The following is a 27,364-nucleotide window of genomic DNA, read 5'->3' on the forward strand; positions in this document are numbered from 1 at the left end:
GATTGTGTAGTGTGATGGGAGTGCCATCAGAGAAGATTCAACATCAAGATGATTTTATCAGAAAATCTTCCAGTGCAATTTACCACCTGAATGCACATAAAGAAGAAAATCACATGTTTTTCTCAGTACATTCATAAAAATCATATTAAAAATTTCAGTGTTTCTTACATTGAAAACTCCTAGTAAACAAGACTTGACTGATAATCTGTAAGAACAAATGAGAGCAACTAGCAAAATTGCTATATCAATAGGGCATCAGTGTATAAAAAATGAATTTCATTCCTTTAAACCAGTAATAATTGTTAAGAAAATGTAATAGCAAGATTTAATTTCTAATATAAATCATATCTATAGAATATTAAGGATAACCTAACAAAAAGAATTTATGTGGTCTGTGTGGAGGAAAAAATATCTACCATTCTAAAGGACTGAGTTTCTTTTATTTTTATTTTCATTTATTTTTTATTATTTTTTTAATTTTATAGACTGCATTTTGATTCATTGTACACAAATGGGGTACATATTTTCATTTCTATGGTTGTGCACGATGTAAAGATTTTTGAAAAAATTATAGATTCACATGCATTTGTAAGCAATATTTTATAGAGAGGCTGTATATACTTTGCCCTCAATGGCATTTGGAAAAACTGTTACCATAACACAGCCAGGAAATAGACGATGGTACAATTGACCTACTGAATTCAGATTTCCCTAATTTTATATGCATCTCATTGGTGTGTGTATATGTGTGTGTGTGTTTAGTTATACGTAATTTATCACACATGTAAGTTTATAGTCTCCATGACTATAATCAAGAGACAGAGTGGTTAAATTTTCACTATGGTCCCTAATGTTGCCCTAACAGCCACACTCACCTGCTTTCCCTTCCCCATTTCTCCTGCATCCCTAGTCACTGTCACCCACTAATTTATTATTTCCCACTCAAATGATTCTGCCACTTAAAAGATGAGATATAAGTGGAATTGCACAGTAGGTAGTCTTTTGTTATTGGTTTCCTTGAATTCAGCATAATTCCACATTTCCACTTCCAAGTTGTTGTGTGTTTATCAATAGAACTCTCCCTTTTATTACTGAGTATGAATATAACACAGTTTATGTAACAGTTTGCCCACTGAAAGACAATTGGTTTGTTTGGGGCTATTAAAAATAAAATTACTATGAACATGTATGAACATGTTATGTGGTAAAGATGAATTTTTATTTATTTGGGAAAAATGACCATAAGTGCAATCACTGGTCCATGTGGTAATCACGTATTTGTGTGTGTGTGTGTGTGTGTGTGTGTGTATGTGTGTGCGTGTGTGTGTGTGTGTGTGTGTTGTAGGAGATGGAACCTGGGCCTTACACATGTTAGGCAATCACTCTACCACTGAGCTACACAGTATACTTTCATTAGGAACTTCCAAACCTAGTTTCTCGAGTTCCTGAAACATTTTTCGTTCCCATCAAAAATGAAGCATAATTTTTTTAAATATAAGCACAAATAAAGATACGTTAATAAACTGAAAACTGTGTGAAAGGGTACAAATGTAAAAGTGCCTGCCTCTTACCTCATTTCTAATTACTACAATTAATGATTGCCAACCGTCCCCTGATTAGCTTCCAGAGTTATTTTACCCAAATGGGATCATATTATATTTGCTATTAACTTCTTTATGAGTGGCTTCTTGTATTTATATCTTTTCTAGATGAACACATCTATCCCATTCTTTGTAAGGCTGTACAGCATGTAGTTTGTGGATATGCCATCCTTTCTTCAACTTGAAATTTAATAGACTTTTAGGTAGTTACTTGTTCTTTCTGTTAATATAAACAATACTGTAATAAATATTTTAATCTAAATTCTAAATGCATGTATTTCTCACTGTAACTGCAAGATATATTATGAATTATTGAACTAAATAGGATGCAAATTAAAACTTTTACCAATGTCCTTCAATTGTTCTCCTGAAGAGATGCCCCCATTTACGTTCTCCACAATAGTGTAAAGGAATACATCTTTTCTTAAGCCCCTCAGATTCTGAACTTTATCAGAATTTTTAATCCTCACTCATTTGAAAGACCAAATATAAAATCTGCTGTAGTTTGAATTTGAAATGCCTCTCAGAGTCCCACATGAGAAGCTTGGTCCCTGGCTGGGTACTATTAAGAGGTGGCCTAGGGAGAGCTGTTTGGTCATTTGGGAAATGCCCTCAAAGATGATACTGGGACCTCGCCTCTTCCTCTTTCTCTTCTGGCCATGAGGTGGAGGTTTTTGCTCACTTCCTGTTCCCACCATGATGTGCTGCAACAGGCCCAAAGCCATGGTCCATAGACCATGGACTGAAACCTCTAGAATTACAAGTTCAAACAATCCTTTTCTCTTTACAAGTTAATTACTTCAGGCTTTGTTATAGAGATCAAAAGTCAACTAACACATATCTCAGATTAAGTCAAGGTAGTATTGAAAGATCATATTCCAAAGTCTCCTTTTCCTCTAATCACATAGATAAGATACACAGGGAAACAAAATTTTTAAAATGTGCAGCCAGGCTGCAAAGCAGAAAAATCATATCAGAGAAACCTAGAAAAACAGAAACTAGAGAGCTGATAGAAGCCTCTGGCTCCTGGGAAAAATGGAACATGAGCCATGTCAGTGCTGGGGAATAATATCTTCATTGAGCTGAATGTAAATAACTATCAAAATAGAATTCTATATACAGTTACACTCTTTTTTCAAGGAATATGGGAAGAGTACAAGTCACAGTATCATTTTCTAATCTCTCCTGATTCCCCGTAGGTACACAGAAATGGGGATAGCAAAACCTCAATTCCACAGACAGCCACAACAACAAAGCTAGATAACCCAGCATCCCTGAGAGCCCAGAATACAAGAAGAAGAAAACACTGACCTCCGAAGGTATATGTAGCTTGGCTGTCTGTGAGATCTGAGACTTTCAATATAACTACAAAGTGGGTTGTTAGCACATGCTTGTCACACATGAGACCCTTGGTTCAATCTCCTGCATGCATGAGCGTGTGTGCATACACACATAGAAACACACAAAATTAAGTCAGGGATAATTTAATGGACAAGCAGTGTTCAGAAAGAGATCCTGCTTAGAGGTTCATTTTCTGTAGTTGCTGTCTAGATTTATCCTTACTCTTTACAAAAAGAAAAAAAACATTTTTTTTTTTTTGCAGTGCAGTGGATAGAACCAAGGGCCTTGTGCATGCTAAACAAGCACTCTACTACTGAGCTATACCTCCAGCTCAAGTTTTATTCTTAATGATTTTATATTTGAATTTTCCCAATGAGACAACAGAGGATACACAGGGACTTGGAGACTCAGCTTCTGTGTGATTCTATGTCTGCAGCTTTCCTAGGATGATTTCTAATCTTCCACTATTTAACCTCTGCCCAACAACCACAGTCACCAGTGGGGACCTTATTGAAAGGCCTAAATAAGTGCACCACAGAAGGTGAACTGTGAGTTGGGGTTCCAGTGCCTATGATGGTCTATTTGCACCCACCCACAAGTATCCCTGTGTGCAAACAAGTGCAAAATTAAACAGCAGGTAAAAACACTGTGACCAATTGGGAGAGAAACCACTGAATATAAGCTTTTGTCTTTTGTTTTCTTTTTTGAACATGGGTCTTATGCTTTCATTTTTGCACTGGACCCCACAAATAATGTGGCAAGCCTGCTGATAGTTACTTTCTGGAAATTTGGAAAGGTCAACTTTTGAAAGTTGATGGAATTGGAAGGGGTGTTCTTACACTTCAAGCAAGTGAGGGCAGGAGGATCTCAATAAGGTCTGAGGGGGCCAGAGTAGTTTAGGTTCTGCAAACTCTCAGTGATAAACCAACCTCCCTTCTAGGACAAAGCTCCACGCTGAGAGGAAACCAGTAAGAAGAGCATCCAAATTTAGTTGCATAGGGATAAAAGAAAGAGAGTCTTAATACAGGCTTGGGGAAACAGAATGGTTTGAATATGGTTTGTCTTCTCCAAAGTATCAAGAAGGTGGAAAATTGATCCAACAATGGTGTTTAGAGGTGGCAGTCTTTGGAAGGCAATTAGGGTTAGATAAGGTCATCAAGGTGGAAACCTCCCCCCATGATTGAATATTGGTAACTTTATAAGAAGAGAGAGACTAGAGGATACACACACACACACACACACACACACACACACACATACACACCACTACTCTGTTCTGCCTCAGGGTTCTGCCAGCAAGAAGGCCATCACTAGATGTGGACAGTTGACCTTGGACCTTCAGAACCATAAGCCAATAAAAATCTTTTCTTTAAGACTTTCACAGTTGTGATGGTGTTTTATAAGCAACTGACAGCCCAAGACAGGAGGGGAACAGAGTCAGACTGAGAAAGCAAAATGCAGTATTTTCTAACATTTCTAAAAAACAATAGCAGTCAGGTTTCAAACAATGAAGCAGTGAGTGAGCTTGTATACATGTATTTGTGTGTCTCTCTGTGTGTGAGATCAAATTCTTGGAGGTGGTTAAGCAGTCTTTGTCAGACTGTTATCTTTGTCTCAGATTCTGGAGTCTGATGTTCCTGAAGGGCATTTGGGAAAGGAAGAGATCTGTACAGTGGAGGAGCAAGAACAAGCTGGAACTCAGGAGCACATGCTGGAACCTTCTAAAGATGGCTTGAAACCTGTCAGATCTTGCTACCACTGATACTGGCAGTACTGGTGTTCTAAGGAAGCCATGGCTCTGTCATGGAGCTAAATACACACCAGACACTATAGACACGCTGGGGAAAGCAGAGTCCAGCTCCTGCTTCCTGCCAGCATGCATGAGCTACCACATGGCTGTTGTTTCACTTCCTTCTTCCAAACCTCCCACAAGAATCTCTCTATTCTAACAAACAAAAACAAAACCAATATAATGAAGGGATTTTGTCAAGCAGACTCATTACAAAGCCTCCACAGTGCTGGAGAACTGGGTGTGATGGGAGAAAAACTGCTAAATCATGCCTCCTCCTGAAAGATTAGAACTAATTTCATGTAAAGCAGTAATAGGAAAGGATATAATCCACACAACGTTTTTATATGAAAAAGAAATTAAAAGGAAAGAAAACATGAAAGACATTGCAAGCATGCCAGACATTGTGATGAAAGGATTAGGAATATATCAACAAATGAAATCTATATCCCGCTATTTTAAAATAATTTATTAAGAAAATGGACACAAAACATGAAATAACAAATTATGTGTTAGAACTCAGGGATAAAAGAAATTTAAAGATAACAGCATCTTATTAATAAACAAGACAAATATAAATAATCATAGTAGGCAATGTCTTCAAATGTAGAAGAGGAAGCTAATATTTTTAAAAAGAAGATATATATAAAGAATTTGAGTGAAAGTAATAATGTAAAAGACTACGGGTACCACTAATCACACACACACACACACACACACACACACACACACACATCCAAACAAAAACAAAAAACCAAAATGCAGGTCAAAGGGGAAATCCAAAACAAGGAAATGAGACAAATACTAAGGGATATACTTTTAAAAATCTTTTGAAAACTAGAGATTTGAAACCATAGAATGAAAGTATATTTTGCATACTTGGGAAGGGCACCAGAAAACAATCAACATCAAGACCACACAGTTCCAGGACTGGATTTTAAAGAAAAAGAAAAATTTGGGTACTCAGGAAAGAACATGCAATAGGAGAAATATATAAAATAAAAATAAAATGATACTATCATCAGGCCTTTCAAGAGTGGCATTTTTATGCCAGAAGAAAGGAATAATATTCTTCAAGATATTCAAATTTTTAATAAATGAGCCAAGGATTTTATATCCAGGCAAAATGACTTTGACATATGAAGGGAGCAAAAAGTCATCAATATGCAAAACCTCAGGGAGCATTTTCTAGGAACCTTTCCTAGAAATGTACAGAGAACAAGCTTTAGACAACGAGATTACTGAAGAGACATTGGCACAAGAACTGTGGTAAACTTTAAATGTGTATTTCTATGTAGAACAAAGATTAAATATCAGATATGGGTAGAGAGGAAAGCATGTATGCAATCGCTGTATGCTTTGAAAATGGACAATTGAAAAATTTAAAAAGAGAGAAAACGGAAAAGAAAAACATACAAAACCTATTTTAAATATTTATCTGTAATCATTTTGGTGATGATCTCATTGATAGTCTATGCTTTGCCTGTAATATGAGAAAAAATAAATGAGAAATACATGTATTCTTGCAATTCAATTATCCCAAGAACCTTTTAAAACCAGGGGTTTTAGGAACCAAAATTTAAGAGAGAGAAGCTTAAGAGGTAATCTGTAATCCTGAATTAACTCTGAGTTACTTTTTCATAAATAGAAATGAATGAATTCATGGATGGATGGATGGATGGATGGATGAATGGATGGATAGATAGACAGTCTTAAATCTATTCAACAAGGAGGCCTAAAAATAACATTTACAACTAAAAGATACCAGAGTTTCTTAGAGAAATGGTTGAAATAGCTGATTCCAGGTTTAGAGAAGAAAATGTAGGAGAGGAGCTCAGGACATCATCTTTTAAAACAGGACAGGGGCATCAATTTGTAGGACTGTGTTTAAAGGACTTGGGAATCCACCTACAGAATCTCCACTCACCAAAGACTGGGAAATGTGAGTACCAGTAATGATGTCTGTAATCATAGCAGACCAAATAGGTGTACATCTGTGAGTTCATGATGTTGCACTATCAGTATAGATCCACCAAGATAGGATTAAATGTGCAAGGGTTTGTTTGTTTGTTTATGTGGAAGGCAATGCCCATGTGGGAAAAAACAGGAAGCAAGCCCAAGAAGTGTGAGAGAGTTATCAGACTTCAATACACATCTGCTCCAAGTGGAGGAAGGAGGGGGATGTTTGGGTGCAGGAGTCCGAGACTACCAGTCAGGAAGGGTCAGCAAGAGCATTGGGAGCCCTTGAGTCAAAGTTGGATGTCAATGGAGTTCAGTATCTTCCAGGAACTGATTGATGTCTTGGGAACATGAAACAGGATGTCATAGGAATGGCCTCCGCACAAACAGGGAGATAGATTTCATCATTCTGTGGTTGATTGAATTATGCAACCTGATGCTGAAGGTCTGCCTGGTTGTGCATATATGTGTGCATACACACGTGATCAGTTAACCTTATAGGATACTAAGGAACCAGTTTATTTTTTTGCAATCTTGTAAACAAAAGGAACATCTGTCCTGCTTTTCTATGCAAATGCCACTGAGAAACTAAATGACAGATGTGGGGATATATTTAAAGGAAGAAGGAATTACAGAATTGGAGCATCACCACTTTTCAACAGCTACAAATTAAAGATCTAAGCACTGCCAACTAAAATCTTATGGCTGCTAAACACAAAAAAAAGTGATATAAGTAGACATTATGTGCCTCTTGACAATGAATACAACAGCACCAATGAAGTAATCTTCCTTCCAAAGTGAAATCTGAGTCAGGCTAAGTTTATAGATTCAACTATTGATTTGCACGAAACCTACAAGACCAATAAAAATGTCAGACTATACCACAGGAACCCAATCAGCTGAATCTTCACTCTACAGTTTGATTTCTTCAATAAATATTATTAAGGTTAAAAAGATACAGAGGGGTAATAGACATATTTTGAAAATCAGGCTGAGCTGAATTATAGTGCTCAGGGCTTCTCGCCTGAAGGTCACAAAATTATAATAAAAAGTAAAAGGAGAATGCCCATAAAACCTGGTGTGGCAGTTACTTTTGTTAGGGGAGGCTGCTGCCTGTCTTGGGAAGGCATGGTGAGCCTTCTAGGGAGTGCCATCATATTGTCTCATCCTTGGGTGGTTAAAAGGGCATTCATTTTATCATACATCTTTAGGTGATATATTTCATCTGCACTGTTTCTTGTATTCATATGGCTGGTAATAACAAAATCAAAATCTTAATGGAAAACAGAGACATCTGTAGACTTATAATAACAGAGCTTACCCTATGAAGACACTGACTGAAATGAATACTAAAGATGTATGTTCATAAGAAGAGTAAACATAGAAGGGAGAGTGGGTTAAGAAACAATGTTGATAAAATTAAATACTACCTATCTAAATTATATTGGCAACCTTGGCTAAACAGTAAGTATAACAAGTAACTCTCAAGAAACACAGGGAAGATGGAGGAAAAACACCCCAACCAACCTTCTTATCCCATGGAAGGGCAGCGATTTGAGAAGTTTGAAAAATTAAGTATCAGTAAGGAGATCAGAGCAAACTGCCAGAACACAGCACAAAGCATCAATGAATTACCAGTAAGTTTAACATTTCCCTTGCATATTTCCCAGCCTGAATTCCATGCAGTAAAAAAAACTAGAATTGTGTACTGTGGTGCAGAGAGTTCCAGCAAACATCCTATAGTTTGGGCTCAAAGACCAGAAATGAGAAACACAAAGTAAAGGAAATCCCTCTTTTTTTTTTTTTTTTTTTCTTGTACCCTGACCCCAGGTAATTGTGTAATGGGGAGAGCAGCCACAGCAAAGGCAGACAGTAGTGGAACACTTAGAGTCGGATCTTCGAGAGAAGGAAATTTTTTCTAACATTTGCTCAACAACATCTTCAAGAGAGCAGAATCATGGGTGCATGCCAGTAACCTCAGTAGCTCAGAAGGCTGAGACAGGAGGATTGCAAATTCAAAGCCAGCCTCAGCAACTCAGTGAGATTCTAAGCAACTCAGTGAGACCCTATCTCTAAATAAAATACAAAAAAGGACTGAGGATCTGGCTCCCTGAGTTCAATCCCCAGTACCCCCCAAAACAAATAAACAAACAAGAAAAAAAAAATCAACAAAAACAAAACCAAACAAAAACCCAGAATCAATTCCAGGAAGGTCTTTTTTTCTCTTTCTGGTCTGTGTGGGTCTAGAGTGTGTGTAATTGCAAAACTGGGTAGCTTCTGGCTAGAGGAAGTTCAGCAAACCAGAAAACACTAGAGAGAAAGCAGAGTAGAACTTAGAAAAGTGACCAATAAAGTCAGACTGGACTCATCTCTAACTTAAGCACTCACAGATCTGATTCTAATCAGCATAAAAGGCTAGGAGAGCTGACCAAAGACCTGTGCTCAGGTCCCTGACTGACCACTGGGTGGGACAGATCCAGGATAAGTATGAATAGCATTGAAGGCTTAGAAAAACTTGTCTGATACTGTAAACAGCTTACATTAGATGAAAACATAAATATCCATATTCTTCATAAGATTTAAATAAGAACCGTAATCTCACAACCTCATATTCAAAATGTTTAACACATAATTCTGCTTCTTGAAATTCCATTTATATAATTCAATCATAGGTAGAACTATGATGTTAGAAGTCAAGATAATATACTCTTTGAAGAATAGAAACTGGAATGTAGGAAAAGAAGGGCTTTTGGGGTGCTGGTGATTTTCTTTTCTTTTTTTTTTTTCAGTACTGGGGATTGCACCCAGAGGTAGACACTTTACCACTGAACTACAACCCCAACCCCTTTTTATTTATTTATTTTTATTTTCAGACAGGATCTCACTAAGTTGCTTAGACTGGTCTTGAACTTGAGATCTTTCTGCCATAGTATCCTGAGTACCTGGGATTATAGGCATGCACCACCACACCCAGCCTTTTCTGATTTTTGATGCAAGTATTACATTGATTTTTGGTTTATATGTTATAATTCCAGTTTTTAAAAATCACAAAATTAAATCTCCTGCAAAGGAAACATCAAATAAGATAGTCTCATCAGTTAATTTTTCTCATTTCAGGAGGAAATAACATAGCTAACACAAAGTTTACACAAAGTCCTTCAAAGTATAAGAAAATGGGGAATAATTCCCAACTCATTTTAGGAGGCAAGGATAGTCTTGATGGCAAAACCATACAAGTTTACTATTAAAACAAGAAAATCTCAGGTATTTTCCTTTGGTAAATGTGATGTAAAGTTCTAAACAAGAGATTTGCAAAACAAATTCAACAAAACATTAAAAAAATATGAATACAGAAAAACCAAATGGTTTATTTTTCAGGACTACTAGATGGGAAAGAAGTAGTAAACAGTGTGTCTGTAACTCACCCTTCCTGCCTCTCAGGCAGTTTTAATCCTGATCAAAACTCCTAGTGAAGAGTGGCTAATGAGATAAATAAGAATCCATCAGGGGTTGCTAGGTAATGACTGCTGATCCAGGGTCACTTTTAATATGATATACCTGATTTTTCTATAGTGTTTATTTTAAATAAATCTGCAATTGATGGTCTGCAGATCTTCACTGAATAATAGAAGTTAGTTACATAGGCAGTACAGGGCTGTCTGACTTGCAGGATTATAAAGACAGATTATCATCCATCCCAACTCAGCCACTTTCCTGTATTTTGTTCACTATGCAGTTAGCACTCATCTCTCCGAAAGCAGAGTTCACTCTGGGTAGGAAGAGGGAACTCAGAGACCTGAATTTGAAGAGCTCAGCACCTCCCAGACACCAATGAAGCATATGGTGCTGCTCTGCCTCCACATCTTTCACTAATCACCAGTAAAGCTTGGTGCTGGACAGAACTTGAATTTAACATAAGTTCAATTGATAATGTGGGTGTTTGTATTGTATGTTAACAATTAAAAGTGAAATTCCTTCAAAATCTTAATAGAAAAAAAGGAGAAAGAATATCACTTTAACAGATGCTTAAAAAGTGATATAATTCTATATTCATTCCTATCTGAATAGGAATAGAAGGAAAATTCCTTGTTGTGAAAAGAATTATCTAAAAAACAAAGCAAAAAACAGGATAGAATCACACAAAAAAATATGAAAGCTAATATTTCAGTTAATGGTGGCTGTGAGTTGTATTTTGTTTCTCTCAAATGGATATGTTGAAGGTCTAACTACTGGGATGTGTATGACTTTATTTAGAAATAGGGTCTCTGCAAATTTAATCAAGTTAAGATGAGGACATTAAGATGGGTCCTAATCCAATGTAACCAATTTCCTTTATAAAAAAAAAGGGGGAGTCTGGGCACAGACAGGCAAGGAAGGTGATGTGATAGTAAAAGCAGAGGTTGGAATGGTGCAGTTGAAATCCAGGAGCAGTCAGGATTGCCAGCTACCAGCAGCAGCTAAGAGACTAGGAGGAATTCTACTCAGAGTTGCATAAGGAGCAGGCTAACATCTTGGTTTCAAACTTTTAGCTTCCTGAACTGTGAGATAACACATCTGAATATTTTAAGCTAACAAAGAAAACTAATGTAGTGGTGAATTATTGAAGGCCTTCTGCCTGAGACTAAGAATGAGACAAAGCATTGTGCTCTCCCTCCTACTCAACTGAATTCAATGATCCTAGCTAGTATCATAGTTGATGAAATAGGCCAAGAAGAATGAAATGGAAGACTCAGAATTGGGAACAAGAACTTATATAAAAATAACTAAAATTAATAAAAGTGTTCAGCACTTCACTGAATACAAGATCAATATGCAAATATTCAAGATATTAATGTACATGCAACAGTTATAAGTGGAAATTTTTAAAAATTATCAATTTTTTTGTAGTACTGAAAATTGAACCCAGAGTGCTCTACCACTGAGCTACATCCCCAGGACTTTGTAGGTTTTACTTTTAAATTTTGAGATAGGATCTTGCTAAGTTACTGAGGCTGGCGTTGAACTGGTAATCCTCCTTCTCACCTCCGAGTCTCCAGAATTTCAGGCATATGTCACTGTGTCAGTTTAAAAGGTATATTATTTTAATAGAATCTAAATATGTCAAACGTGTATAAATAATTCTCATTAAATTTTCCCCAAATATCTACACTCCAAACAATAAAATGTTATTGATAAAAATTAGAGAAGATATAAATAAATGGAAGAAAATATTATAGATTAGAAGCCTCAGTATGATAAAGACTTTAATGGTCCCCAAATTGGACTAAAAATTTAATAGAATCCCAGTAAAGTTATTAAGTGAATTATAATAATATTAAAATTTAAATGGTAAGAATACCCTAGATAATCTTGAATAGAAAAAAAATGACAAATTTGCACTACCAGGGATAAAGACCTATTACAATGCTATTGTAGTTATGAGAGTGTAATATTGGTACAAGTATAAACAGACAGACCAGACCCACAAGTATACTGTCATCTGATACACAAAGGTGCAACAGCACTTCAGGGAGAAAAATGTCAACATTTCATCAAATGGTACTGGGTCAAATGAATGAAACAATGAATCATATAAAACAATGAATCTCTCTATTCTATTCATGGCACATATAAAATTTAATTTCACATAGGTGAAAAACCTCAATGTGAAAGGTACAATCAGAACTCTTAGAAGAGGAATGACTTTAGGAATAGGCAAAAAGATTTAAAGCAGGAGGTAAAGAATACAAACTGGTTGGAAATGTTAAATTGGTCTACACTAAGACAAAGGACATCTGTTCCTCAAAATATACCATTAAAATTAAATATTGAATGAAGTTTTGGGGGTTCAGAAATATGAGATGAAAACCTAGATCTATTTGAAAATATGAATAGCTCCACATAATATCAATAAACATAAAATATACTTTTTCTTACGCAGTTTTAAAAATTCATACTTATTATTTCAAATAACAAGTAATAATGTAGTTTGTTACCCATGTAGCTATAACATAGGTGATGATAATTGTACAAAGGATGAGAAAGGCAAATGGAATTTTATTGTTATTAGGGTTTTAAAGTTTGCAGGAAATAGTATGACAGTAAGCGCAGTAGACAGGCACAAGTTAATAATGCCATCCCTGCAGTGGCTGGTTAATAAATGCACAATCCTGTAATTAAGAGGTGAAAGAGAAAATAAAATGAAATAGTATATGAAATTTTGTCTAAAAACAAACAAAGAAGGTGGGAAAGTAGGAACAAGAGTACAAAAATGGATTAAGTAGAAAACATAAAATGTTAACCTAGCTAACCACAGTTAACCTAACCAGATCAATAATTACACTGAATGTAAATGAACTAAACACCCTAAACAATATCTGAGGTATTCAGACTAGAAGAAAGTAATACCCACCTGCATGCCATTTTGAAGGTATGCTTTAAATATGAAGGTAGGAGTTTCAAGTAGAAAATTATTAAAAATAATGTTATGCCATGCAAACAGCAGGCATGAGAAAACTGATGTGGATTTGCTAATATCAGAATAGACTATAAGTAAAGGAGTATTATCAGAATTGAAAAGGAATATCTCATAATGTTATAAGAGCCAATTTGTCAGCATAAAAATCATTCCTGGATACACATACTAACAAATTCAGAATACATGAAGCAAAACTGGCAACACTAAAAGGAGAATTAGAACAAAAATCAAAGAGTCTGTAAAAAGTTAAAAAAATCAATGAAGATTTTGAATATACAGAACAACCCTATCAACTTCTCTAAATGACATTTATAGGACACTACACTCAAAGATTTCAGAATATATATTCCTTTCAAGTGCATATGGGATGTTCACCAAGATAGAACAATTACCATATACTGGATTATAAGTAAATACATCCCAATAGAGTTAAAAGGGTTGAAATCATAGAGGATATACTACAAACACAAAGGATTTAAATTATAAATACATAAAAATCATGTATCTAGAAATGATGGAACTATTTGAAACAAAACAACACACTTAGAAATAAACCATTGTTCAGAGAAGAAATCACAAGAAAATGAAAAAAAAAGGAAATAGGAAATTTTCATTTTTAAATGCTTACATTTCAAAGGAAATCAAAAATCAATTCAGTTTAGTTTTCTTAAAAGGTCTGTAAGAAGAGTAAATTAAACCCAAAGTAATTAGAAGGCAAAAATAATCAGAAGAGTAAAATAAGGAAAATAAAAAATAAAGTTGAGAAACAAAAAGTTTTTGTCTGGAAAGGTTAAGAATATTGATTAATATTAGCAAGTGTAATAAAGGACAAAAAAGAAGACACAAATTAGAGGAAGCAAGAATGAAGAGAAGATGTCACTACAGACATAACTATAATAATAAAGGGACATAATAAGCAATCTTATGCCAATAAATCCAGTAACTTAAATGAAACTGACAAACTTCTTGAAAAATACAACTTAACAAAACTTTCCCAAGAAGAACCAGAAAGTTTGAATTATACTATGTCTACTAAAATTTGAGTTTAAAGAAGAGATCATTCCAATACTTCTCAAAGTATTCCAGAAAATAGAAGAGGAGGGAACTCTCCCAAACTCATTCTATGAAGCCAATATTACCCTGATTCCTAAACCAGACAGAGACACATCAAGGAAAGAAAATTTCAGACCAATATCCTTAATGAACATTGACGCAAAAATTCTCAACAAAATTTTAGCAAATCGCATACAAAAACATATTAAAAAGATAGTGCACCATGATCAAGTGGGTTTCATCCCAGGGATGCAAGGTTGGCTCAACATCAGGAAATCAATAAATGTAATTCACCATCTCAATAGACTTAAAGTCAAGAATAATCAAGAATCACATGATTATTTCAATAGATGCAGAAAAAGCATTTGATAAAATACAGCACCCCTTCATGCTCAAAACACTAGAAAAAATAGGGATAGTGGGAACATTCCTTAACATTGTAAAGGCCATCTACGCTAAACCCATGGCTAATATCATTCTAAATGGTGAAAAACTGAGTTTATATTTTTAAAAATCCTACAAAGAAAACTCCAGGCACAGCCTCACTGGCCAGTCTTATCAAATCTTTAAGGAAGAAATAATATCTTGTACACATGATTTCATGAAATATTTTAGTTTGTGTGATTTTCATAATTCTACCAAAATTGGACAATGACATTGAAAATTGGAAATTATAATGTCCTTCATTGATATAGATGGAAAATTCCTTTAAAATCTATAAATTAAATTCAGCAGTAGTCAAATCCATAATCAAGGGAACCTGTGGTTTGATGTTCTTCATCAATATTGAAAACTTTTTAGAATTTATTATTTGAATATTGCTTTTGCCTTATTTTCAGTCTCTGGTTAATGAAGAAATCTTGTACTCCTGAAAGACCTGGGTGGGAGGAGGGTAATCTTAGGAATGTCACTTGAATTCTTTAATTGTGATGAGAGGGAGAAATAAACTTTGATAGAGTTAAGCCAATGGAAATTGCAGATTATTATTGCAGCTGACATTATCCACCATGATCAATAAGTTTAGCATTTTAAACTGGCTAATTTCATAGTTTCCCCCTCCCCGCAATGGTACAATTGTGGACCATGGATTTTCTGCCTGTGAACTCTCCCTTACTATTGACTATGTCCCTCTATGATGTGTAGTCTGTTTCCTTCAGTGCTTTAATTTTTCTACTTTGAACTCAGTCTCATGAACACTGATTTTCTTTTGGAGTTGTCTGTGAAGTAATGGAAGTCTTCCTCCAGAGGAATCCTCAAATCCTAAACTGGGTAAGTAGTACACATTTGTACTTCACACCTAAACTTAAGACACTTTGGATTACCTTTGTTCCACTAATGAGAGTCCAAGAAGAAAACATGTTCCCCCAAATTCCCTGAATAATAGTTGAGATTTTCTGGTTTCTCTTACATGGAAGAGGAAATTTTTTTCAGGCTCTGGATTTATGTGGATATCTCTATTCCAATGTCCCATCTTTCATAGGTCCAAGATCCGGGTGTCTTCCTGGAGTGTGTTAAAATTTTAGACTCTAATCCGTGAGTCTGTTATCTTTGGTTTGCTTTTCCTCTGGGTTATCACAGAAGAATCAGTGTGTTGGTAACTACTTGGAATATTCTGACTCCTGTTTATAGATGCTCAGGCATGTATTAATTTTGTTTTCTTTACCATTTCTTTATGCTGGGAATGGGAGCAAGGGTAGAGCCTGAGTAGTCCCATGGCTCTACTCTCAGAATTTCCTACTCCTTTCTTCACTTTACCAATTAACACAAAATGAAACAAAACTGAATCCCAGAGATAGAACTGAATATAGTCAAGCTCATAGGCCTACTTATTGGCATGAGGGTGAATAAAATTTTTCTGTTCTCACATCAATTCTAAAGTATAAACTGAGTGGATTGTGCTTGTAAATCCTTTAGGTTCCTAGTAAAGCACAGGACATAAATATTTATTGACCAGTTGATCCACCTTAAAATAGTTTATTTCTAATATTATAGTTTTTCAATATTATGGTTTCCAATTTTATATATTTCTAATATTATAGTTCTAATTATAGTTTTTGACATTATGGGGTGCCACGGTAGTAAGGGAGCAGTTGTTTGGGAATTAAGTTCTCTGGGCTCATGTCCCTTTGTGGAAGGAAGGGCCCTTGGAGTCTTGCAAAATGTGTGCTGGGGAGTAAGTTGCACTCACATGGGGTGCTGTGCCAGTGCAAATCTTCCAGCTGATGTCTCTGTGCTTTCTCTATTCTGTTATTGGGTTTTATCTTCCTTCTCTAATTCCTCCTTTGCCAGAAGCTTATGTCTTGCAGCTCATTCCTTCCAGAATGCCTAGGGTGGGGTTAGGGGGACTCTGGGGCCAGATGCCAAATCTGTCTACTGTTCTCTTCCTTTGGCACAACACATACTCTTCCTTTGAGAGGAGACCAGGTCAGTTGTCCCCTCTTCTATGATCCCTTCCACAAAAAAATTGGTCTTCCTTCTAGGCTCTTAGAGCAGTTAACAAAGCCTATACCGACTTGTGTATACGTGTATCAGTTAACAGACAAAAATTTGCTGCAAGAAACTTCATTGCAAAGACAATGCATTTCCTTGAAATTACGGGGCTCAGTACACCATTCCTACTATGGGGTACCTTTAAGTTCTGTCACTTTTTGGTGAGCCTTTCTCTAGTTCTTAGTGTCATCCTAGAATCCCATGTCTTAGTTCAGAAACGCGGACATTGTTGCTATTGTCTAGTCACAGTTGCTGAATTGGGGTGGTTTAGATGCGCTGAGGTCTGCCGGAAAGCGGGAGACAGCGCCCCCTACAGGGGCGCAGAAAATCCTAAGTATTTGGCTCTGCAACCTGCTTCTAGGAGCAAATGGGACAGTCTTCCCTCACTCCCCAAGCCTCTCTTTAGTACCTCCCTCCCAGCCTCTTTTCACCTCTTTTCAGAATCACACCTCCTCCCCCTCCTCAACATTCGAGACTCCCCTTTCCGGATCTCTGTGGCTGCTGTCTTCGCTGAACCTCCTCTTGCCTTTAACTTCCCCTTTGATCCAAAAAAGGCCTAGATAATACCATCAAGTTTTGGTTGTCCGTCCAGCAAGGCGTTGAAGTTAACTTTTCAATATTTCGAATCTCTCTTAAAGGCTAATGAAAATAAATCAAGTTATCTAATGAGAATCTCAACATACATTTGCAGCTCCCTTTTCTCGTAGAATGTCTTCCGCACATCCAGAACCCAGCCCAGAATCCAGCTGGTGGTGCACAGGGAATGGTCGCTGAAAGAACACCCGGGGCTTAAGGAATGTTGGAGAGACTTTCCAAAGCCTGGTTCCTGGTCGCTGCCATCCAGCCGCTGATACGGGGGAGGGAGTCCTGCATCCCCAAATTTTCCCGACTTTCTCTCAGTGGTCCGGTGCTGCTTCTTGTTGAGAGCGGGAGGGAGCAGAGTGGGCACAAAGAACACAAGGGATAGAACCCGGCATTGGAGAGCCCCTGTCCGAGGCGTGATACGGGGACCGTTCAGTGGAAACTAGGGTTGGGGTGCCCAGAGCATAACCAGCTCTGAGTGCATCTTGCACTTAACACTCGCGGACTGCAGTTCCCGGGGTAGCGGCGAAGACGCCCGGCCCTCTCCCGAGGGTTGGCCTGGAGGAGTCCGGGGGCGGGGCTCGTCACGTGGAGTGGCGCGCGGGGGCGGGCGAGGCGGGGGCGCGCTCTGCTCTTTAAAGGCGCGCGAGCCAAGCTGGAGAGGCGGCTCCGCGGCCGCAGGCGCAGGCCCCGGCTGACAGCCGAGACGGCGGCGCGCCGGATCGCAGCAGCTCTGGGACCCAACATGCGCGGAACCCGGGGAGGTGTCTGGCTGGCGCTGGCCGCGTCGCTCCTGCAAGGTAAAGCCGACGCGTCTTCCTGTCCGCCACTCTTCCGCGGGATCCCGGGCGGCTCTGTGCGCGCCGCCCGGGGACCAGGCGGGGTATCCCTGCCAGAGCGGGGCAGCAGGGCGCTGCCAGGGCTGCTGGTCTGGGTTGCATGGTTGGGCAGCGGGGGGCGCGAGCAGGGGGAGGGGGGCAAGGGGAGCCTACCCCTGGCCTTTCCTAAGCAGCCTGCCGGTGCTCTTTTCTTCTTAAGTGTCCCTGCAAGGCGAGTTCCAGAGAAAGCTCTACAAGGAGCTGGTTAAGAACTACAACCCCTTGGAGAGGCCCGTAGCCAACGACTCCCAGCCGCTCACAGTCTACTTCTCTCTGAGCCTTCTGCAGATCATGGACGTGGTGAGTCCCAGCGCCGGCTGCAGGGCTGTCCCCTCCCTCCTGCCAACTCCTAGGGGCTGTGATAGCACAGGGGCGGCCAGGCAGTGTAGCTTGGCCGGTACAAACTAGCTGGCCCCGGGTGAGGCGACCGGCAATCTGACCCGGACTCTAGTCTGCCACGGGCTGCCTTGGTCTCCCCGCCTGCCGTGGAGCGACCAGGTGAAGCTTTTTTTCATCGCCCTGGCCACCTGTGCATGAATACTTGTGTTCTGCCTTTCCTCAGCTTAGAAACTCAGGGCGAAAGTATCCCAAGCTAGGAATCAGTAGCAAGAACAGCCTGCGAATGGCCTCATTCGGTGTCAGTTTAACCAGTTCTATGCTTTTCTGCTGCTATTGGGTAGGGGCTTGACCCTGAGCTTTGCGGCTGGTGAATCTGTCCAGGCAGAGGTCATAGGGCGAGCCGGGAGTGTTTGGACTCCCCCTCCCATTTGAGTAATGGGCATTTTTTTGCCTTTCTGGTGAATCTTCCTCTGACAGTCTTCCTCCTAGAACTCAAGGCTCCACACCAGAGATCCCTTGTCTGTCCCTTCAGGCAGCTACTTCCACCTCCCACCGAACTCTTGCTTTGCAGCCTTATCAGTGCCCACTTCACTAGGCAAATCTACACTGTCCTCTTGTTTTTTCCTTTAGACTGCTTTGAATATTCAATTTTCTTTGGTGTGTCCTTCATACAGTACTAATACTTGGCAAAATGTTTAATTCATTATGAATGGGTTTGCATGTCTGGTCCATACAAAGCATTGGATTCTGTTCTGGAGTGGCTTGGATTTGGGTAGGGTGGGGCAAAGGAATAATGGTGTTCATGGGGAGGGAATGATGTCATAAGAAGGAGGTGTGGAAATTAGCTACAACTCCAGGTAGAAAGTGCTAAAAACCACCAGAAGGTTTAAAAAAAAGTGACGTAAGACGTTAGTGATATTTCATAATCCTGCAAATAGATAATGCATGTTTGTCTCTTAATCTAGTTAAAATTACAGTGATGAATGACTTTCTTCTGATATTACACATGTATCAAATATGTACTTCTTATTAGAGGCAGAATCCTGCTTTAAATATTGAATGTATGTGTGATGATGTGGAAAAGTTATCATGGGAGATGTAGGGGAAGATAGCTACTATTGCCTGGATTAAATATGTTAGTTGCTGTTTATGAAGCACAGGCTACAGGAAAGGAGAGAGGATAGGAATTTCAAGCTAGGGAAACAAACTGAAAAAGAAGTTCTAGTATTGAGCAAAGCTAGGTTACAGGGTAATGGAGGTGCAGAGGATTTGGGGTGGAAGAGGCATAGAGGCTCCAGGGCATTTGTAAGATGTACTGCTTTATAGAACAGCTCCTGAGTTACGTTAAGGAGCTCAGGATTTGTTCTTGGGATTTTGGTGCCTTTGGGCTTTGTTGGTCTCTGGATTGTTGATCTTAGGTAAATTTCTTAAGTGTCCTGAGTCTTGACTTTTCTGTAAACAGAATGGATATTGTAGCAATTCATGGGTTATTGTGAGTAATTTAAGAACGTGGAGGCAACTTTAAGAGATGCCACAGTTAGACACATTCTGTAGTCATTTTCATACAAAAATGACATGAGGAAGGGCCAGGCAGCTGAGTTAATATACTCCACAAAATGATACATGATAGGGTGAGAAAAGGAAGTCAGTGCCCTTCTTCCCACTTGCCCAGGATCTGTTCTGGCAAGGCTGCTTCACTGTATGTGCTACAGCAGCCTTTCATGGGGTTGTCCTCATGCTGTCTGGATGGAATGTGATGGTGTAGTGGCCACTCCACTGAAGAGCACATGTGAGCAAGTGAGGCAGGACTTCCAAGGCCGTGGTAGCCCCTTTGGGAGACTGCTCACTCACAGAGAAGCTATAACCTTTTTATCCTGGGCACCTCTGCCTCTTTAAGAGACTATTTGAGGAATGTGATTAATAAGAGGCATTTCACCTCTTAGAAGAAATTAAGGCATAAGTTATCTTTAGTGATGTGGAAAATTTTAAAAATTGTCATGTTTCAAAAAAATTAAAATAAAAAAATCATAAGTACTGTGAACCATGTCCAGTGTTAGAAAAACACTCGAAGATGGCCATCAGTAGCCAGAGGTCATGGAAGAGGGCAGCAGGAGAAAGTCTTAGACTCACCTTGGCCATGGATCTAGCTGTGAACAGATTGAACTTCCCAACTAGGCAATGCTGCATGTTTGTGGAGTGGCCTTGAGAAAGCTACTTTACCTTTCTAAGCCCTGTTTTCTCATGTGTAAAATGAGAATAATAATATCCACTTCACAGGGTTTTGAGAGGATTATAAAAGTGAAAGTGCTTGACACACACTGATGATTCACTGAAGATTTGCTCTATCTTAATCATGGAACTACTTAAAGGGCAGGAAGTTCATGCCTAGAAAGGTATAGTCACTTGCCCAAGGTCACACAGTGATTAGAGAAAGGGCAGTGAGGAAAACCCACATCTAACTCACAGGTCCTTTTTCCTAAATCTTCTGCCTCCTTTAGACTGGCTAACTTATTTTGCAGAACAAAGTCAGCATAATCTACTTAAACTGACTGAACTGTAACTGATTGAATATGACTATCCTAAGATCCTGGATGAGAAAGAAGTCTCTATATGAGACAAGAAAAGAAGCAAGTATTTATATTCTAGTTCTGCTCCTCTCTGCTGGGTTTTGAAACAAAGGTTTTTCCAGTTCAAATCTCAGCACCCTGGACAGAGACACTGTGGTCCCATAAGGGAGCTATGTGGCAAAATCTTGACTGGTGAGGATTCTTTTTACAAATTCAACTCCAGGGGTCATTTACCCATCGGGCTGTTCTGGACCATAGTAATTGCCCCCTCCCCTTCGATATTATTATTCCACTTTTTGGCAGCAAAGAACTGTTATTTAGAGAGCTGGGAGATGGCATATGTTGTTACATATTTTATTTTCATTAAAAATCATTTACCCTTTCATCAGTTTATTCCACACATATTTATAGGGTTCCTAATATGAACTCTGCTAGATTCTGATAATTTACAGATGAATAAGGGATAATTTCTATTTTCAGAGATCTCATTATCTGGCTTGGAATACTAAGAAGTAAATCCAAGCTTACCAAGTTGATGAACTTTAACATAAATATACCAAGTGCTGTAGATGTGCATAAGGAAAACATTTATTTTCAACTATTGTGACTTGAAATGGTTTAGAGAGAGAGGAGATGATTTGATTTCTAAAGGTGAGTAGGAGTTTGCCAGGTGGAGAAAGTAGGATTGACTTTCTAGGTAATGGGAACAGAGCAAGGAAAGTATGAAAGTACAGTGAAGAAGAAACACTTTTCAACAAGGTGGGCTCCTGATTTCTGGGTGATCTCTGTTACAAGTTTTTGTGCAAGATTTCTCAGAAAATTTAGTGTGCTTATGTTTGAGAAGTTCTAAAGGAGGAATACAGTATTGACCTGGTTACTAACAGTTTTACTGACCCTTTTGTTCTGTGTTACAGAAAACACCTAGCAAGATGGAAGTTATGATTTTTCTTTGGTAGAGGTGTTAATGTGTGAGGTGTCTTGAACATCTCTGCTAAGTTCACACTGGGCCCTAGTCTGGGTATCTTGGAGGATATGAGGAAGCAGCATGGCAGGAGTTACATGAAGCTGAAAGCCCACTTTGCTGTAGCATATTTTCCTAGAAATGTAAACAATCCAAACTGTGATATTTTAATTAAATTCAACAAGTATAAATAATAGATTAGAGTAAAAAATGTGCATATGTTTTGAGGACAAAACAAGAGTCTTCAAAGGAATTGATTTACCCACTGTGGTCTGCTGTCGTCAATAAGTGCTTGATAAAGTACTAGGTAGAGAGTAGAAAGTGAATTCCTGAGTAGGGGAGAGAAATAATCAGATCTGTGTTTAGATAGAGGATACTGAGAGCACTGAGTATGGAGTAGGTTAGAGAGAAGGGAAAACGTAAATCAGGGATGAGGATGGGTCTTTCTTAGTCTGTTTTATGTTGCTATACTGGAATACTAGATTGGGTAACATATAAGAGGTTTATTTTGCTCATGGTTTTGGAGGCTGGGAAGTCCAAGGACATGGTGTTGGCATCTGCTCAGATTCTGGTGAGAGACTTGTATTGCTTTAATTCATGGCAGAAAGCAGAAGAGCAAGTAGGCACATGCAGAAGAGACAAAACACCAAAGGTGACCTCATTTATAACAACATGTTCTTGGGGTAAATAATCAGTCCCATGAGAATGTATCCAAAGAAAGTCATTGATCCATTCATAAAGACTGTCTCCATGACTCAAACACTTCTCATTATTCCTCACCCCCTAACCCTGCTGCATTGAGGAATTGAAGTTCCAACACCTGAACTTTTGAGGACAAGCTGAAACAACAGCAAGGTGAAATCTAGAATGACAGCTGTGGGACTATGGAGAGAGGGAAACATTTGTTAAGTGAAGTACCTCAATTATTCCTAAATGCATACTCTGATTTTTGATGATTATTAATTTATTTACCTCATGGACTCGTCACTGGTCTGGGAATGAGATAGTACATAAGAAATCATTTTGAAGTGATGCAAATGGAAAGTTCTAAACTGCCAAAAATTTTCATAATATTTCTCCTTTATTCATGCCATTTATTCAGTCACCTGGACACATACATCTAAAGGCTATTGTAAGAACTGATTTGCATAAAATAAATGTGCATAGTTATGAAAACATGTCCAGAAGGCAAGATGTTTAAGATGAATAATATGAATCAATATATAATCAGACACAAATATAAAACACATAATTATGAATGAATGATTTTTGGAATTTTTATAGATTTTGGATTGCAGATTCATTTTTTGGAAGTTTTAATCACAAGACAGTAGAAAGTGATCATACATTTAGAGTTTCCTGCAGAAGGCAGGCAAAGTTATGGAGCCCAGTATCCTAGAGGCTTGTAGTTCCTCTGAACTCCCCTTGGTGGCCCTGTGCTCAGGTTCCTCAGATTTATGATTTTGCATTTACTAGCTACTGTTTAAAATGCTATAACTCTAAATATTATCACATATTACTTATAAAGATTACACTTACAGAACAAATTCTAAGAAGAAATGCCTGAGGAAAATCAGGTAATTATCCCCAAAATGTTATTTTTCCATACTTTTTTTTCAAGCAGTTTTAGGTACACAGCAAAATTAAGAGGATGGTACAAAGATTTTCCATATGCCTGCCATGCCCGCACATGCACAGCCTCCTTTTATCAACATCCCCCACCAGAGGTACATTTGTTACACTCAGTGAACCTATACTGACATATGGTTATCACCCAAAGTTCAGAGTTAACATTGGGGTTTCACTGATGGTGATGTGCCCTTATGGACTTGGACAAACATAGAATGATAAGTTTCCACCAATATAGTGTTGTACAGAGTGCTTTTGCGGCTCTAAAAATCCTCTGTGCTATGCCTTTTCATCCTTTTTCTCTACTCCAATCCCTGGCAACCACGGACTACCTTTTACTATCTGCATAATTTTGCCTTTCCCAGGATGTCACATATCTGGATTCATATTATATGTAGCCTTTTCAAATTATCTTCTTTCACTTAGTTATATGCATTTTAAATTCTCCATTTTTTTATGACTTGATAGCTCCTTTCTGTTTAGCACTGAATAATATTATATTTTGGATGTATCATAGTTTATCCTTTCACCTAGTGAAGGGAATTTTATTTGCTTCAAAAATTTGGAAATTATTATTAAATTATTAATGAAACTGTTATAAACATCTGTGTTCATGTTTTTACGTAGATTTAAGTTTTCACATCCTTTGGGTAAATATCAAGAAGGGCAATGACTAGAATGAATGGTAAGAGTATGTTTACTTTTTGTAATAAACTATCAGACTGTATTTCAAAGTAGCCGTACCATTTTGTATTCCCACCAACAATAAGAGTTCTTATTCCTCCCTATCCTCAGGAGCATTTGGTATTTGTCATGTTCCAAATTTTGTCAATTCCCATAGGAGTGTAGTGATATATCACTGTTGTTTTAATTAGCATTTCCCCAATGACATATGGTATGGAACATCTTTTATTTAGGCTTATATGCCATCTGTATCTCTTTAGTGAAGTATCTATTAAGATCTTTGACCCAGTTTTGAGTCAGGATGTTTATTTCTTATCAAATTTTATGAGAAATTATATATATTTGAATAATAGTCCTTTACCAGATGTGTCTTTTGCGAATTGTTTGGCTTGTTTTCTCATTCTTGACAATGTTTTTCACTTAGCAGAAGTTTTAAATTTTGATGAAGTCCATTTTATTGACTATTCTTTAAGGGGCCATACTTTCAGTGTTGTGTATAAAGTCATCACCATACCCAAGGTCAACTTGCTTTTTCTCCTGTGTTATATCCCAGGACATGTATAGTTTCACATTCTACATTTCAATTTCATAAAATTTAAGGTATTTTTTGAAGGTCTGTGTCATTATTATTATTATTATTATTATTTTTTGCACACAGTTATCTAGCTGTTGTATCATTTGTTGAAAAGTTGAGTATTTTTACATGGGTTTATTTCTGGGTTCTTTATTCTGTTCCATTGATCTATTTGTCTTTTCTTTCACCGACATGTACTGTCATGATCATTTTGGTTTTCTAGTAAATCCAAAATTGGGTAGTAATTGTCCTTCAAATCTGTTATCCTTCAATATTGTGTTGACTGTTTTGGGTCTTTTGCTTATTTGTGTAAACTTAAAAATCAGTTTGTCAGTATCTTTAAAATATCAGTGGAATTTTGGTTGGGATTACCTTGCAAACTATATAGCAAAAGATGGGAAGAACTAACATCTTGACAATATTGAGTCTGTGAAAATGGAATAGTTCTCCATTTATTTAGTTCTTTGATATCTTCCATCAGAGTTTTGCAGTTTTCCTGATACAGATTTTTGTATATCATTTTTTAGGTTTATACCTACATATTTACTTTTTGCAGGCTTAAATTATATTATGTTTTTAACTTAAAGGATTGCTGGTATATAGGAAAGCGATTAGCTTTTGCATATTAGTCTTGTATCCTCCAACCTTGATATAATGGCTTATTAGCTCCAGGAGATTTTTTAATTTGTTGATTATTTCAGATTGTCTACATGGACAATTATGACATCCCCAAAATGCAATTTTATTTCTTTTTTCCCAATTTGTATATATTTATTTCCTTTTTGTCTTATTGCATTAGCTGTTAATTCCAGTATGATATTGAAAAGAAGCGATGAGAGGGCACATCCTTGCCTTGTTCTCGAACTTAGTGGAAAAGCTTTGAATTTCTTACCATTAAGTGTGCATTTAGCTGTTGGCTTTTTGTAGATATTGTTAATCAAGATGAGGAAGATCCTCTCTATCCCTACTTTACTGAGTGTTTTTTTTTATTGTTGTAACTGAATGTTTATTTTGTGAAATGCATCTGTTTTTCTGCATCTATTGATATGATTATATGATTTCTCTTTTTTAGTTGGTTCATGGGATGGATTACATTACTATTTGAATATTGAGCCAGCCTTGCATATCTGGAATAAATCCCACTTGGTCATGGTGTATAAGTACATTTCTACATTGTTGGATTCAGTTTGCTCATATTTCATTGAGAATTTTTGTATCTGTGTTCATGAGTATGCAGTCCTTGTTTCTTGAAGTGCCTCTGTCTGATTTTGTCATTACAGTAATACTGGCCTCAGAATGATTTAGAAAATAGTCCCTCTGCCTCTCCCATTTGAAAGAGATTGTAGAGAATTGGTATATTTTCTTCCTTGAAATGTTTAGTATAATTTTCTAGGGAACCCATCTGGGTCTGATGCATTTTCTTTTGGAATATTATTAATTATTGATTTAATTTATTTCATAAATATAGGTCTACTCAATTGTCTATTTTTACATGTGTGAACTTTGACAAATTATACCTTTCAAAGAATTAGTCAGTTTCATGTAGGTTTTCAAGTTTGTGAGCATAGAGTTGTTCATAGTATTCCTTATATATTATTTTAATGACCATAGATCTGTAGTGGTATCCTCTTTCAGTTATAATATTGGTAATGTATGTCCTCTCTATTTTTTAGTTAGGCTGGCTTCAAAGAACCAGGTATAATTTCAATTCATTTTACCTATTGATTTTCTGTTTTCTGTTTCATTAATTTCTGTTCTAAATATTTCTTATGTTTACTTTGGATTTGTTTTCTTCCCCACTAAGGTAGAAACTTAGATTATTGATTTTAGATATTTCTTTCCTGAGATGTTCATTCTGTGCTCTAAATTTTCTTCTAAGCACTTTTTCCACTAGTTCTCACAAATTTTGATAAGTTATGTCTTCATTTTCAGTTCAAAATATTAATTCTTGAGATTTAGTCTTTGACCTATGTGTTTAGAAGTTTTAATCTCTATTATGTCTTGGAATTTTCTAGCTATTGTTCAGTTTTTGATTTCTAGATTAATTCTGTTGAGGACTTACAGCACACACTGTATGAGCACTATTCTTTTAATTTGTTAAAGTGTGCTTTATGGCCTAGAATGTGTTCTATCTGTTGAATGGACCATGTGATCTTAAAAAATACAGTTGAGCTGTTATTTGATGAAATGGTCTATAGGTATTGATTATAGCCAGTTGATTGAGATGTTGAGTTCAACTGTGTTCTTAATGATTTTCTGCCTGCTGCATCTGTCCATTTTTAGTTGTGAATTCATCTATTTTTCCCTGACATTCTGTTAGTTTTTGCCTTATATAATTTTACACCTTCTTGTTGGTACATACATGTTAAAGATTATAGCTTTTCTTAGAGATTTAGGTCCCTTTGTAATGACCCTTTAAAGGTCAGTGTGTCTGAAATCAGTATAGCATTCTTTTAATTA

The 27,364-nt window shown here is 37.3% G+C and overlaps 1 protein-coding gene across 1 annotated transcript in view; it reads left to right on the top strand.

Moving 5' to 3' along the window:
- The first annotated feature begins 17,940 nt into the window (after window positions 1-17,940).
- Chrna7 (cholinergic receptor nicotinic alpha 7 subunit) overlaps window positions 17,941-27,364 on the top strand; it is a 113,918-nt gene continuing 104,494 nt past the window's right edge. The window contains exons 1-2 of the mRNA XM_047540157.1: window positions 17,941-18,072; window positions 18,311-18,450. Coding sequence (XP_047396113.1) covers window positions 18,018-18,072; window positions 18,311-18,450 — 195 coding nt within the window. The 5' untranslated portion in view covers window positions 17,941-18,017. The remainder of the gene's footprint in view (window positions 18,073-18,310; window positions 18,451-27,364) is intronic.

Source organism: Sciurus carolinensis, chromosome 2 (genome assembly GCF_902686445.1).
Source record: "Sciurus carolinensis chromosome 2, mSciCar1.2, whole genome shotgun sequence".
NCBI lineage: Eukaryota > Metazoa > Chordata > Mammalia > Rodentia > Sciuridae > Sciurus > Sciurus carolinensis.